The sequence below is a fragment of the Geospiza fortis genome, unplaced genomic scaffold (genome assembly GCF_000277835.1).
Source record: "Geospiza fortis unplaced genomic scaffold, GeoFor_1.0 scaffold658, whole genome shotgun sequence".
Classification (NCBI taxonomy): domain Eukaryota; kingdom Metazoa; phylum Chordata; class Aves; order Passeriformes; family Thraupidae; genus Geospiza; species Geospiza fortis.
In genome coordinates this window covers 185,363-198,848 of record NW_005054674.1, presented here as the reverse complement: position 1 = coordinate 198,848, position 13,486 = coordinate 185,363, and the positions used below count along the sequence as shown (strand labels likewise).

Genomic DNA, 13,486 nt, shown 5'->3' with positions numbered 1-13,486 from the left:
ATCCGCTGCAGGTGCCCACGAAACGGGCCCAGGGGCGCGGTCTGGGAGGAGTGGGAGTGTGTTGAGGGGTGATGCTGCTCTTGGGTTCAGTGGAAGCCTTTCCTTCTGCAAACTGAGCCGTGCACAACTGAGGGGTTGAGTGGCATCACACTGAAGGTCAGGAAGCTTAAGTGGCAGTGAGCCTCTAGGCAATATCATGTGCAAGGGAGTTTCTGGGAACAGCATTGCCAGGCTCCCCAGGCAGGGAGGTCGAGAGGTGTGCCAGGTAATAGTGTTTGAAAGTAACAGAAATCCAGTGTCATGAGTTCTTTGAGTCCTGAGACCGTCCTGTGTGCAATGCATTTCCTGCCATCTCTTTGCAGTGCAACAGAGGAGCCAGCTGCAGAACTGCCAAGTAGCCAAGGAAAGGCTGAAATGCACAAGTGCCAAGTAAGTTAGGAGGATATTGGGCTTGGATGAGATGATATGTAAAGGTGTGAGGTATAGCTGGCTCTCCCCACTGGCCAGTGCCCACCTTCTCTGGCCTATGTACAAAGAACCAGCTCCTGTCTGGGCTCTGCCCCTGCAGCACCTTGGCATCAGTCTGTAGTTACTGGCAGCAGGAGCAAAGGAATGGTTTGAGTGCTGGCGTTTCCCAATGGCTGATGGTGTCTCTTCTGCATATTTTATGAGACTCTGTGAAACTTTCACATCTCAGCTCCTGGCTCTGGCAGTCTGGGAGCCTCCAAACCTGCTACCTGCCAGACCACTGCCTGCAGGAATCATTTTGGTTAGTTTTGTTGTCCATAGAAGTTTTTTGAAAACCTTGGATGTTAATGGCTTGTGTAGCTTTTCTGTTGCCACACAAAAGAAAAAGAATTAATAGTATGTGGTAGGATTCCTTGACAGGTTTTTGATTTCTGAAAGCTACTCCTAAGCTCCTGTGTCTGAGACAACCAGCAGTGGGTTAGATACTTAATTCTTTCTGCTTTTCTTATGGCTGATAAATAACCCGATAATTTGTTGAATAACCTGATAATTTGTTGGACTTTTACAGACCCTTTTTAAAGGATTGGACTAATCACCCGAATCCACCCTTAGAACCAGTCTCTAAACTCAAGCATGTAAGTAGGAAGCTTTTGAATCTTTCATGCTTTAAGTGAGTGGTTGCTTAAAGAATCAATGGCAAAGGCAAAAGCAGGTTTAATATTAAAGTTTAATAGCAAGTTTAATATTAAAAGAAAGCACAACAAAATTCATTGTCAAGCTTCACTCTACTTACTGGATGGTTAAAGCACATAAAGAAAAAGCAAGCTAAAATCTAAAATCTATCAATCTGAAACCAAAACACAAATGTTCCTCCAAGTCCAGCAATTGTGAGAGTTTGCTGGCTCTGAGAAGCCCCACTCAGCAGGAGATGCTGGTCACAGCCCACAGCAGTCCAAGAGAGCGCAAGAGGTCTCACTCAGGATCACTGCTTATAGGGTCACAAGAGAATGTACTTTAGTCATAATAATTTTTCATCCTGGCTGCAATTCAGAAAACTTACTTTGAAAACCACATCCCCAGGTCAGGGTCATGAGTTCCTGACTCCAAATGGGGGACATACCACAGATTGCTAAATAGCTGGCAATGAGTCAAGCAGAGAACTCCCGGGAAAGCTCTCTCTTGGTTTCGGTCAGGGAAAGATTCAGAGTGCCCTGCCCAGCTGCCGGCTGAGCGGGGCAGGAGAAGCCATGCGGCTGGGTGAGGTAGGGCCTTGGACAGAGAGGGGAGGTGAAGAGGCCCTTGCAGGATGGAAGGGTGGAGGAACGTTGGAGAGTTATCGGGCAGCCACCCCCTTCCCCCAGGAGAGAGAGAGAGGGAGAGCCGGTGTCTGTGATTGTGCCACCTTGAAATTTGATAGCACGGCCGGCGGAGAAGGAGAATGGCGGGGGGTGCGCTCGGCAGGGCAGCGTGGGAGTTCTGGACCGGCAGAGACTGAGATTTTTAACCCTTTTCTTGGATGATGGAAACCTTACAAATGTGATCCTCCTCCTGAATGAGAAGAGAGATAGGGATGAATAGCAGGAAATGGGCTAGTGTGACGCAAGTTTCTGCAAGTGAAAGATGTCCGAGAGAAATTGAGAAGAATTCTAGGTGGCAGGAGATGATGGAGTGGTCTTTGGCTGGACTCTTCTTGTATAGCCATGGACAGAACCATGTTTCCTGTGATCCAGAGACTGCATCCAGGGGGAGGCAATGACTCAGAGCCAAGAGAGTTCAGTGTTGAGATCCCTCGGCCCCAGTGGGTGAAATTTGGGAGGGACAGGTGTCCCAAAGGTGAGAGACTGTGCTCCTTTTGGAACTGGCAAAGCACCCTTAAAAGGAAAACCCTAGAAGCAGCTCTGCTCCATGTGCAGTGGTGAGAGCACTGGACATGGAAGGAAGATGTCAGGGTGGCAAATGATCTCCGGGCGGTGCCACGTGTGACATGGAAACACAAGAGGTCTCAACTGTGTTTCCTGGGGAAGCCTATGGCACAAGAAGGACTCCTGTCAATGAACTGAGAATTGATTATCTGAAGGGTGGTGATGGACTGAGAGTTGGTGATCTGAGCGGTGGCAACTGAATTGAGAGTCCAAGGTTTTGTCTTGCTGTGATGCATTGGGAACTTGGTTGGGGGGAGGAGGAGTGTTTGGAAGGTTTTCATCCTGAGTTTTGTGTGTTTCTTTTATATATTGTAAGTTAATAAAGTTTTTTTCCCTTCTATTCCTAAGCTGGAGCCTGCTTTGCTCTATTCCTGGTCCCATCTCACAGTAGACACCAGGGAGAAGGTATTTTCATGGGGGCACTGGCATTGTGCCAGCATCAAACCATGACAGATATGTTCTCCTTGGAGCTGAGGGCTGCTTTCTTTCCAGGTTAACAGCAACAAGAAGGATGTTCTTGGGACTGTGATGAGGGGTGCTCAAGAGGATGGCAAGCTTGGAACCAAATCCACACAGCAGACTGGCCATACTGCTCTGAAGAAGGCTTCATATACATGCCAGAGAGCAGGAGGGGTGCATCCAGTGCAGCCAAGGAACAACATGAGATTTCCTGCTTCTGCACAGACTAGAGGCAGGCTCCCACCTTCAAGCTCTGGTCACCTAAATCCAAACACAGACCAGAAGCCTGCACAGGAGACTGTCACTGCAGCAGCACCTCAGGTGGGAAATGACCACTCTCTGCACTCCCTGAATGTGGGGCTGCAGGACAGGCTGGGCTGCAATAAGGAAAACCTTGGCCCACAAGCCTCTACATCCTCAGAGCTGATCAGAGCTATCCACTCCAATAAAAACGGTCTCAGGAAGGAGAGAGTCTTGGCCCACAGGCAAGGAAGAGCTGGAACATCAAGGTCCATTCTGGGTCAAAAAGGAAGCGTGGGTAACCACCAGGCTAAGGAAGAGCCAGATCTGGATAAATTCAGGAAAGCCCTGCCAGAATCAAGGAGCATGTCACAAAATACAAGTAACAGAACTCAGCCATTGCAGCCCTCTTGGTTCCTTCTTGCTTCTTCTAATTTGATACATAAAAACCCAGGGACAAAGCAAGGAGAAAGTACTGCTGTGAGGCAACCTGGCACAACTGCAGGGGGGAGTCTTAAGCAGCACAGCCAGCCTCCCCCAGTGAGAAGACTTCCCACCAAGCCTCCCACCTTGGGCAAGCCCCAGGGGACCACCAACCTGAAGTCCAGCCTGAACCCAGGTGTCACTTTACCATGGCCAAGGCCCACGGTTAAAGAGGTGATGGACAGGAAGGACATGAAGATGGTGGCTCCTGGACACACGGCAGCATCCCAAGGGACAGGTCACAAAAACCAGTCTCACAGCATACACAACTCCAAAACTCATGTCCTTGAGGATGAGTTGAGAAGCAGGAGAGATCAGCTTAAACCAGAGCTGCTGAAGGCAAGTGGCATGCAGGCTAGGCGCGTTCCAAGGACCCCATCAGCTGCAGATCGCAGGTAAGGGGCAGCTCTGAGTGAGCCAGCACCATCCTGCTGCAAATGGAGTCCAAAGTCTTTTATGAGCAAAAGCTTGTCGGGGGGTTGATGCCCTGAAAAAGAAGGGGTTGGGGATAATGTTGGGTGGCACCCTGGGTTTCTCTCCCACCAGTTCAGTAAGTGCAAGGAGAGTGTGTGGCCACTCTCCTGCTTCAGCCTCAAGGCTTTAGCTTGAGTGTGATTTCCTCTCCCAGTCTAGAGCTCAGGGGTGTTTCTGAGATAGATATACTGATTCTTTTTAACCAGCTGAAGTTGGCTAAAGGAAGACTCCAAGGAAAAACAGCCAGCTCTTGCCAAGCTACTGTCTGCTGTGGTAACTGTGATTTCTCTGTCCTTGGACAGGAAACAGCTGGAGGAGTGGTTGGCATCCAAAGGCAGGACTTACAAGCGGCCACCGATGATGCTGCTTAAGAAGCAGGCGGTGATACCATCCTGCAGAAAGGTCAAGGCAACAAAGAAGCAAGAGAATCCAGAGCAGCGCTGCCAAGCCAAGATCAACAAAGTATTAACTGAGTGCCTGAAGCTCATTGAGGAGGTGAGAATAGGGAAGGAGCTGCTTGAATGAGCTTCTCCTCTCCTGAAGCATGCCAGGGGATGAGGGGCATGTCCCTCCAGTAGCTAAGAGGGGTTGGGAACAAGTGTTCAGTGGCAAGAGGGGAAGCATAGGAAAATACAAGTGCTCATAAAGTTATGGGTAGGCCAAAGGCAGGCAGTGAGCTATGCTGACTGGGAGAAGGGAGAGACCAGACCAACACTGACCACTAGCCCTGCTCCAGGGTTTACTGGCCCCAATTATGCCAGCACTGGAGTCTATCCTTTGACACCCCTCTGGAATACTAGAACAAATTATCCAAGGGGAAGATAGAGGCAGGGCAGTTTTTATCTGCCACAGTTATGTAGGAGATTTGCAAAGCCAGACTTTTGAGGGCCTCCTCCTGGAGAGTGCTGTGAGCTGTGGTCAGGCACGGTCTGCTTCCTGGTGCACACACTCATCCATGCCATGGACACCTTTCTTCAGACCCTTACTCTTCTCCTTGCAGGGTGTCCATGCAGAGGAGATCTCAACAGTGCTGTCCCTTGTGCCCCAGGCAGAGAAATTTGCCAAATTCTGGATCTGCCAAGCAAAGCTGCTGGCCCGGAGTGGCCCCTTTGATGTGTTGCAGCTGTACAGAGAAGCAGTCAGTGCAGGGGCTGAGGTGAGTGTTCCCTGCCTCTGCTGTGGAAGGCTTCCACAAGATCCAGGGGCCGGGTTTTGGAATGAGTTTAGCAGCATTAGTCACTGGTGAAAAAGTCTTTTAGAGCTGCCAGTCCCATTCCATGCTGCAGGATGTGCCCATGCAGGGTGGGCACCTGGCCGGCTGTGCTGGGTGCTGATGGATCCCACTGGGCAAAGGGGAATACTGCAGCCTCTTCCTGTCCTCAGCACAGGCTGAGCAGCAAAAGCCTTTCCTCCCATTCATCTCTAACTCTGGTCTCCATTCCCATGCCAGACCTGCCCTGACCCATGTTCTGCTTTTCCTGCAGCCAGTTGAAGAGCTCAGAGAAACTGCTCTCAATATTTTGAAGGATGCAGGCCAAAAACTGGAAGGTAACCTGAGCATTGTGGGGTTGATGAGCATGGGCAGGGGCGCTCCCTGATGTTGCCAGCCTGGAGGCAACATGGTTTACAGTCTGTCCCAGCACCTCATGTCCCTCCTAAGGAGTGTGGTGAAAGTCTGGAATCCTGATCTGAAAAATGGGACACTGTTCTTCTGCCTGGGCTAGGGAGGGTCCTGGCCCTGCAAGCCTCTGCAGGCAGGCACCCTGCCCCTGTGCAGAGTGCTGAGGTGTAATCCCTAGCCAGTACTGCAACTGTGCTGCCCTTTTCCTTTTGTGCCAGGAGAAAAGGCAGAGGAACCCACTCCTCAGGAGTCTACCACGCCTTGTCCAGCTGAGAGGCAGCCCATAGCATCAACTCCAGGCCTGGTGGGGAGGCACATGACCTCCCTCCCCCCCTCAGTCAAGTTACTGGTTACATCTGCATCCAGGTAAGGCTGAACCTCCTGCTCCTGGCAGCACACACCCTTCCATGCCAGTGGTCCTCTGCAGGGTTTACCCAAGGCTCTTCTCTCCACAGAGGAAGGGAATTCCTGGAAGGCCCAGAATTGAAATTTCTAACACCTGTGCGGCGCTCCCTGCGGACTGAGAGGGCTCAGAGTTGCTACCCAGAGATGCTAAAGGACCATGACCCTGTGGTGTCATCCCTCAGTGAAATCCTGGATGCTGAGGAGGAGACTCTCTTCTTCTTCCGGAAAAACAAGGCTTTGCCAGAAGTGACAGAGCTGGAGGGCTTGAGTTCATATCCCCCCAAGAGCCCCTGAGGGTTCCCAGCAGGAGCAGGCTGCCTGCCCACCATGCTGCCTTGTACACATTCCCCTGGCTGCTCTTGCTGCCCCTCAGATGTAGTGGGGAGGGTTTGGCACAGAATAAGTATGTATCGAATATCTAAATTTTGTTTTAAATATCTAAATGTGTTTTTAAATAATAAATGCAGTTTTAAATGTTAAACTTTGCAGTGGAGATGTGTGTGTCTACACTTGGAGCAGGCAGCAGCACAAGGCACCAGGCAAGAGACAGGTGAGGGGATTGGCAGGTGCTGTGAACAGTGACCACACTGCAGCTGTGGAAGGTGGGGGAGCCCTACTGTCACCCATGCAGCCCCAGCAGGCAGTGCTCCTGGCCCCATCACGCTCTTCTCCTCCTCTCTCCCAACACCAGCCTTGGCTCAGCATCTCCATTGAGCCATGGATCCGTGATTTTGGCCCAAAATAAAAGATCGCAAAGTGCTTGATCAGAGGCAGGGGGTCTCACGAGAGTTATCGGATTCCTCCACACAGAAACAACTGCCTGTTCATCTGTGGAACGTTGCTTCCTCGTTTTTAAGGAAAACCCATTCCTCGGCAGGCTCCCACTCCAAGAGACAGACAGTTTGCTGTGTTGGGAAAACCCGTCCCTTACTCAGTTCTCGGCCTCCCGGGGGCGATGCCCGCGATCCCAACGGGACAAACGGCGCGGGGCACAGTCAGCGTTACCTCACTCCGGAGGGCGAGAGGCGTCCGGTGGCGAAGGGCGGCGGGGCCGCGCGGCTCGGGCCATGCTGCGGTTCCACGCGGGCTCTGCAGGGCTCGCCGTTGAGTCAGGGACGGAGCAGAGACTCCGCTCGGCAGCGGTGGAAAAATCATAATCCGAGGCGCTGGATGGAGGGAACGGTGCGGCTTTTATAACCCGTCTCGCTAAACCAAGGCTGGATTTGTTCTGGAGTAAAAACCTCTCACACTACTGGTGAATTAGGAATAGCACACTCTGGAAAATCATATCTGTAAACATGTGCAGAAAGAGAGATAATAATTCTTTTAGTTATTTTATCTAACTTTTCTCACAGCTTCCCAGGAAAATCCTGGGGAGTTATGTCTCCTGGGGAGTTATAATCTCTGTTCAGATTGTATGCAATTACCACACCTCTCCCACCGATTCAGTATGCGCAAGAAGAGTGTGTTTTTAAATATCTAAATGCAGGTTTAAACATTGAACTTTGCAGCGGAGATGTGTGTGGGCTAGTGAGCGGTGTGGAGACAGCAGCTGTGTCTCCTGGGACTGTGTCCCCCAGGAGTGCCCTCAGCTGCCCTGCCATGACACACACTCTGGTTCTCCTGCTGCAGAATGCTCTCAGTTGGATTGCAATGTTGCAGGCACCTCCCAGTGTCTGGAAGCAATATCCTGAGCAATTTGCTCTGGAACTGCCCTGTGCCCTACCTGGACACACCTGTATGGCCCCTCCTGAGAGGGTTATCTGCAGCCCCAGTGTCTGAGGCACAGGTGGTGGCAATGGCTCTGCCTGAGGAGCTGGGGGCCCTGCAGTGCCCCAGCAGCTTCTGTGCAGAGACTGGCAGCAGCACCAAGGGTTGAGGAGGACCTTGGGGTGCAGCAGGCCAGGCCCCAGCTCCTGGACCTGGTTGGGGTCTGGGGACTGATGAGCCCTGTAAATGCACTCAGGCCCCCACGGGTGCTGTCCCTGCACTTGGAGCAGGCAGGAGCAAGAGACTGGCAAGGGGATTGGCACGTTGGGACGCATCCCCATCCCAGCCACCCTTGTTGGTGTTGGTGCTTGGCACTAACCATGGTGCATGGAAACTGACTGTCATTGCCAATTTGTTATCTTACTGTAAAACTTTCCTACCCTCTCTCTGTGAGCTCCCACGGGCAGCTCCTCACTACGGCAACTCCTTTTCTCTTTCTTCTGCACGGCCAGCTGACTCCTTCCCATCCCTCAGCACAGCTAACAAACGCCAACTCTCCTCTCAACTAGCAAACCTACTCTTTTCTAACAGTCACCCTTATTGGACACAGCTGTGGCCAATTAAGGGCAGGCCTGTTCCTACTCTTTGGTAATAAGTACAGCTGCAACTTGTCAGGGCGTGATTGCCTTCAGCACTGTCTCTATTCTCTATTCTCCAATCCATCTTCCCACACTGGCAGGTGCTCTCTGCTGTGAACAGTGACCACACTGCAGCTGTGGAAGGTGGGGAAGCCCTACTGTCACCCATGCAGCCCCAGCAGGCAGTGCTCCTGGCCCCATCACGCTCTTCTCCTCCTCTCTCCCAACCCCAGCCTTGGCTCAGCATCTCCATTGAGCCAGGGATGCTGACAGAAGTCTCAGAGCAGTTCTGGCATGGGGTGGCTCCGCTCTGTGGAGTGCTGCTGGCCTGGTCCCTCTGCAGAGTTGGGGATAGCTCGGGGCTGCCACCTTCTCCCTAGGGGCTTGTGCTTGCCCCAGCTGCTGGACAAGGACTGGGGGACTGCCCTTTGCCCCCAGATCTCAGGTGCAGGGACAAAACAGTTTTCCTTTAAAACCAATTTTATGTCTCTGCGGTGCCAGGAGTTTTGAGGACATTTTATAAATAGAAAATGGTAGAAAGAAGAAAAGAGGAACAGCAGGTGCAGGGGGTTCCCCTGGAGCAGGTGTCACCTGCAGAACCCCACCCCATCCACCCAGCACTGCGGTGCTCATGGCCAGGCCCAGAGGCTAAAGGGGCAGGGGGCTTTAGCTGCTGGGAGCCCAACTGCTGCAGTGGGGCTGCCAGGGATGCTGCAGCAGTGGCACTGCCTGTTCACCCTGGTGCTGGATGCTTCCAGGCTGGCACTGAGCTGGTGGGAGAGGAATGAGTTCAAGGGGGACCAGGCAGATATGAATTAAAGGGGCAGGAGCTAGCAGACTTGGGAGGGAGCCTCTCCTGGCTCTGGGCAGAGTCAGGAGAAGGTCCTAACTGCCCAGGGACAGGGGACAGATGTGACAGGGACCAGGAGTCAGGGCCACCAGCCATCCTGTGGCCACCAGAAGTGGCAGCTGGCCATGAGGGCAAGCAGTCCAGGGCCATTGAATGTCCTCCCATGGGCAGCATGGCAGTTGGGGTGTGCTCAGGCTTCTCCATCATCTTCCTCCTCCCCACTTGAGTCCTGGGGGACCTGAGGCAGTGTAGACGGGGCTCAGTGGGCACAGGACCCCAAAGGCATCAGCGTGGCAGGATGCCCATGTCCTTCTGCCCCTGTGCTCCTGCCACCCACCTGCTGGTGAGGGTCACCATGCTGGGCCAGCCAGGGAGGAAGGGCAGTGCCGGCATCCCCTGAGTCCCGGTGAGAGTGCTCCACTGTTGACTCGTGAGCCATCTGCGGGGGGGGACAAGGCTCACAGAGAGAGGCTGGCACCAGCCCCATGCCCCCTCAGGCAGGAAGGGAAACTGAGGCACAGTGGGTGACCAGCAGGGCCTGGGGGCTGCCTACCAGGACAGGGGGAGCCCGGAAGAGGTAGCTGAAGGGGTAATAGAGGAAGTTGATGAAGGAGGCAGCGTAGAGGTCTGCATAGCGCATCAGCTGGTTGGCAAAGAGTGTCTGACGCGAGCCACAGCGGAACAGGCTGCCCATCTTTCCATAGCACATGTCCATCTCATGTGTGACTTTCTGTGGGTGCAGCAGGACGGTCAGGGCACCCAGCAGCTCCTGGGGGGCCCTCCACAGAGGAATTTGTGGTGGGGGGGTGAGCTAAGCTGTGTGCCAGCAGGCACAGTGCCCTGGGTGTCACCTGGATCCGGCGCTTGATGGAGCTGATGTCTGGGCGCTCACTGCTGCCACTGTCCAAGTGCCTGGAACAGAACAGACCCAGCTAAGGGCTCACCTGGAGGGTGTGCTCCCACCCCTGCCTGTCTCCCACCCCAACCAACTCACTGGTACAGCTCGGCCAGGAAGAGATCCAGGCTCCGCAGCTCCTCAAACAGCTCTGCAAGGGCAACAGGGCCAGCTCAGTGCAGGGGCATCACCCACTGCCCAGCACAACCAACAGAGCGTCAGGGCATGGCCCACTGAGGCAGTTTTGCCATCCAGGGGCGTAGGAGGCTCTAGACACCTCTCCTTGCATGGTAAAGTCAGTGTCCCCAGCCCAGCACTGCTCACCACTCTTCTCTGTCCAGACCTGCAGCTCTCGGGCCAGCTCAGGCACCACCAGGAAGGTGCGCCAGCCCTGCCGCTTCTTGGATTTCAGGATGTCCCCGAAGATGTGGTCCCCCATGTAGAGGATGTCCTTGCCCTTCACACCCAGGAGGTCACACACCACATCCGAGGAGCCTGTGACAGCCAGGGGTCAGGGTGGGGGGTGGGCACGTCCCCCTTGCTGCCCACAGAGCCCAGAGAGCCCAGCTGGGTGCTTACCACCAGAGTACACAGCACAGTGCTGCAGGGGGCCCGTGTACGTCCCAATGCGCAGCTTCCCCGTGTCCTGCAGGACAAGAGCACCGCACTGTCACCTCTGCCTGCTTGGTGGCCAGCTGGCCATGAACCCACCTTGCTGTGCCCACAGGAGCCCCCTCAGGGCCCAGATAGTGCCCACCCCCCCCGCCCTGCAGCAGGGGAGAGGCGCCCACCGTGTCCACTTGGCGCAGGACAGTGCCCTCAGCAAAGAAGAGGGGCTTGCGGGTGTCCACCACAATCAGGTCGAAGTAGGACCTCCAGGGCCGCCGTGGGACGTCAGCCTGTGGACGGGGAGGGGGTCAGCAGGAGGTCACAGTGCCCCCCACCTGTGGCTGCAGCTCTCTCCACGGAGAGCAGCAGGCACAGCTTTCCCAGGCACTGTGCTGGGGGAGGCTGTGAGAAGATCAGAGAAAAGAATGATCAACAGTTCTTATCCTCACTTGCTGCACCTGCTGTTGTGAACGTGTGGAATGTGCTATGGAGATTTGTTTACCAAGGGGTGATTTCTTAACTGGCCAATGGTGATGGTGTTTAGATTCAATTGCCTAACCTGGAAAAAGCTGTATTGGACTGTCTGGAAGGGTGATGGGTTTTCTAATAGTATAATATAGTATAGTATAATAAAGTGATTGATCAGCCTTCTGGAATCATGGAGCCAATGCTAATTATTACCCTGTTCAGGTGCCTGCTGCTACAATACCCAGCCAGCCCACAATGGGGACAGACTCACCTTGTCCTCATTGCTGAAGTCAAACAGGTAGGACATGATGGCCTGCAAGGACATCTGGCATCATCACTGCTGCCCCCAGGCAAGGCAGACCCTGCCTGTGCTTCAACACAGCCCCTCTGCCTCCCCCATGCAGGGCAGGGGGGACCATGCAGGGCACTTATCCACGCAGGTGGGGGACAGGGACACCCCTACTCACATCAGTGTAGGTGTAGTCACTGTTGGTGGCCAGGAAGACCTTCCCCACCTCCTTCATGCGGCTCAGCAGCAGCGGCACACGGGGCTAGTGAGGGGCAAGTCAGTGGGGGGGAGCGTGGGGGTGCCACAAGGAATTGACTGAGGGGAGCAGAGTGGGGAGGGGTCCCTGGGGTCTGTACAACTCACATCCTTCACCACGTATTTCTCCAGGTTCTCCAGCGTCTTCTCCTTGAGGCAGCCCTGCAGGAGGAATGGGGTGGGGCTGGCCAAAACCTCCCAGGGGGTGTGTGTGGGAAAACCCCAGCACTGCCAACACCCACCAGCCCCAGCCCCCTGCCCCCTGGACCCACAGAGAGGTGGACATGGTCCATGGCCTCGCGCACATCCTGGAACATGCTGCGGAAGGACATGAAGAGGTTCCCGTGCTTGTAGCCGGTGTCACAGCTGCAACAGGCAGGAAGGGAATGTGAAAGGGGAGCCCTGCTAAGGGAAGCTCCCCCCAAGATCTACACCTGTCCAAGCCAACACCAAGCCCCCACCCACCATCTCCCTCTTACTTGACATATCTGGAGCAGTTGGTGAAGAAGTCCACGAGACAGGCATAGAGGTGGGCCTCTGTGAGGGAGGGGGCCATGAGAAGGGGTGCAGCGCAGGATAGCACCCCAGGGTGGTGGGAGGGCCAGGACAATGGGGATTCTCACTCACCTGTGAGGTTGAAGAGGGTGTTGAGGATGTGGAAGCGCTTCATGTCATCCCGCTGGATGAACTTGTTGGGGTAATAGTGGAGGATTTCGGCTCTGGGGAGGGAGCATGGAGCTGCACTCCACCCTGGGGGACCTCCAACTTCCCCCTGCCCCAGGGGTGGTGAATTCCCAGACTCACCCCTTGAGGAAACGGAAGCCATGGGCACAGACCAGCAGGTTCCCGTGGGAATCCACCTTCAGCAGGTTCCCATACAGGGCATCGAACACCAGCCCCCTGCACCACACACCTGTCAGTGCTTGGGGGCTGCCTTCCCCTCTCCTCCCGTCCCTGGGACCCCCTCCACAAACTGACCGGGTGGGGAAGGTGGGGTCATATTTGTAGGCCAGGATCTCAGGAGGGTACCCAATGGCAACAAGGTGCTCCAGCAGCAGAGCGAAGGCCAGCTCCTCGTAGTCAGGGGACTTGTACACTGCAGGGGCGAAAGGGGGGTGTGGGCAGGGGGAATCCCACCACTGCCCCTCACCCTGCCTTAGGACCCCACAAAACGCACTGGCCAAGGTGTAGTCCATGTCAAAGCCAAAGCACTTGATCTTCTCCAGCGCCAGGCTCCGGTTGACAAAGATCCTGGGGGAGACCACGGGAGGAGTTATGGGGTGAAGAGAGGTTTAGGGCTGGGGGTGGCACAGAGGAAGAGATGGGGTCGTGTTTCCCTATCCCAGTGCCTGGTCAGTGCTCTGGGAGGGTTGTGTGCTCATCCCGGCCCACGGCCCCCACAGCAAGTTATTGGAGCAGAAAAACGGGCTGTGGAGCTGGAAATGGAGCTGGAGGAGGGAGGGGGGACAGTAAGCCCCTGTTCGGACCTGCTCCCACCCCGGCATGTCGACATGGCACCCAGGGCCTCTGCCGCCTCCCTCTGCGACAAAGGTCCCGTAGCTGAGGCCCGGGGCCCTTGCTCGGGGTCCCGCTCCCCTCTCCACCTGTCCTCCCGCAGCCCTCGCCCGGCATCCCCGCTCCTGCTGCCCCCGGTGCTCGCAGTGCCCCCGCGGTCCCCAGCCCACCGGTGCTGGCAGTCC

General features: G+C 54.9%; 2 protein-coding genes across 2 annotated transcripts; one reads left to right on the top strand and one right to left on the bottom strand.

The window, feature by feature from the left end:
• The first annotated feature begins 357 nt into the window (after window positions 1-357).
• On the top strand, window positions 358-6,553 carry CKAP2L (cytoskeleton associated protein 2 like). Its single transcript, XM_031065079.1, has 9 exons — window positions 358-429; window positions 1,037-1,103; window positions 2,739-2,795; window positions 2,883-3,967; window positions 4,349-4,541; window positions 5,047-5,202; window positions 5,531-5,594; window positions 5,886-6,033; window positions 6,123-6,553. Exons 4-9 carry the CDS (start codon window positions 2,919-2,921, stop codon window positions 6,364-6,366), a joined length of 1,854 nt encoding a protein of 617 aa, XP_030920939.1. The 5' UTR covers window positions 358-429; window positions 1,037-1,103; window positions 2,739-2,795; window positions 2,883-2,918; the 3' UTR covers window positions 6,367-6,553.
• Window positions 6,554-8,932: 2,379 nt separating this feature from the next.
• LOC102041420 (cytosolic purine 5'-nucleotidase) lies at window positions 8,933-13,403 on the bottom strand. The gene is made up of 17 exons (XM_031065075.1): window positions 12,964-13,403; window positions 12,765-12,882; window positions 12,591-12,686; window positions 12,414-12,505; window positions 12,266-12,323; window positions 12,059-12,152; window positions 11,895-11,948; window positions 11,710-11,793; window positions 11,514-11,555; window positions 10,957-11,064; window positions 10,745-10,811; window positions 10,490-10,660; window positions 10,265-10,316; window positions 10,122-10,182; window positions 9,824-10,000; window positions 9,608-9,709; window positions 8,933-9,508 (listed from the first exon to the last, which is right to left on the bottom strand). The coding sequence occupies exons 1-17, from the start codon at window positions 12,980-12,982 to the stop codon at window positions 9,461-9,463; spliced, it is 1,443 nt and encodes a 480-aa protein (XP_030920935.1). The 5' UTR covers window positions 12,983-13,403; the 3' UTR covers window positions 8,933-9,460.
• Between the last annotated feature and the right edge of the window lie 83 nt (window positions 13,404-13,486).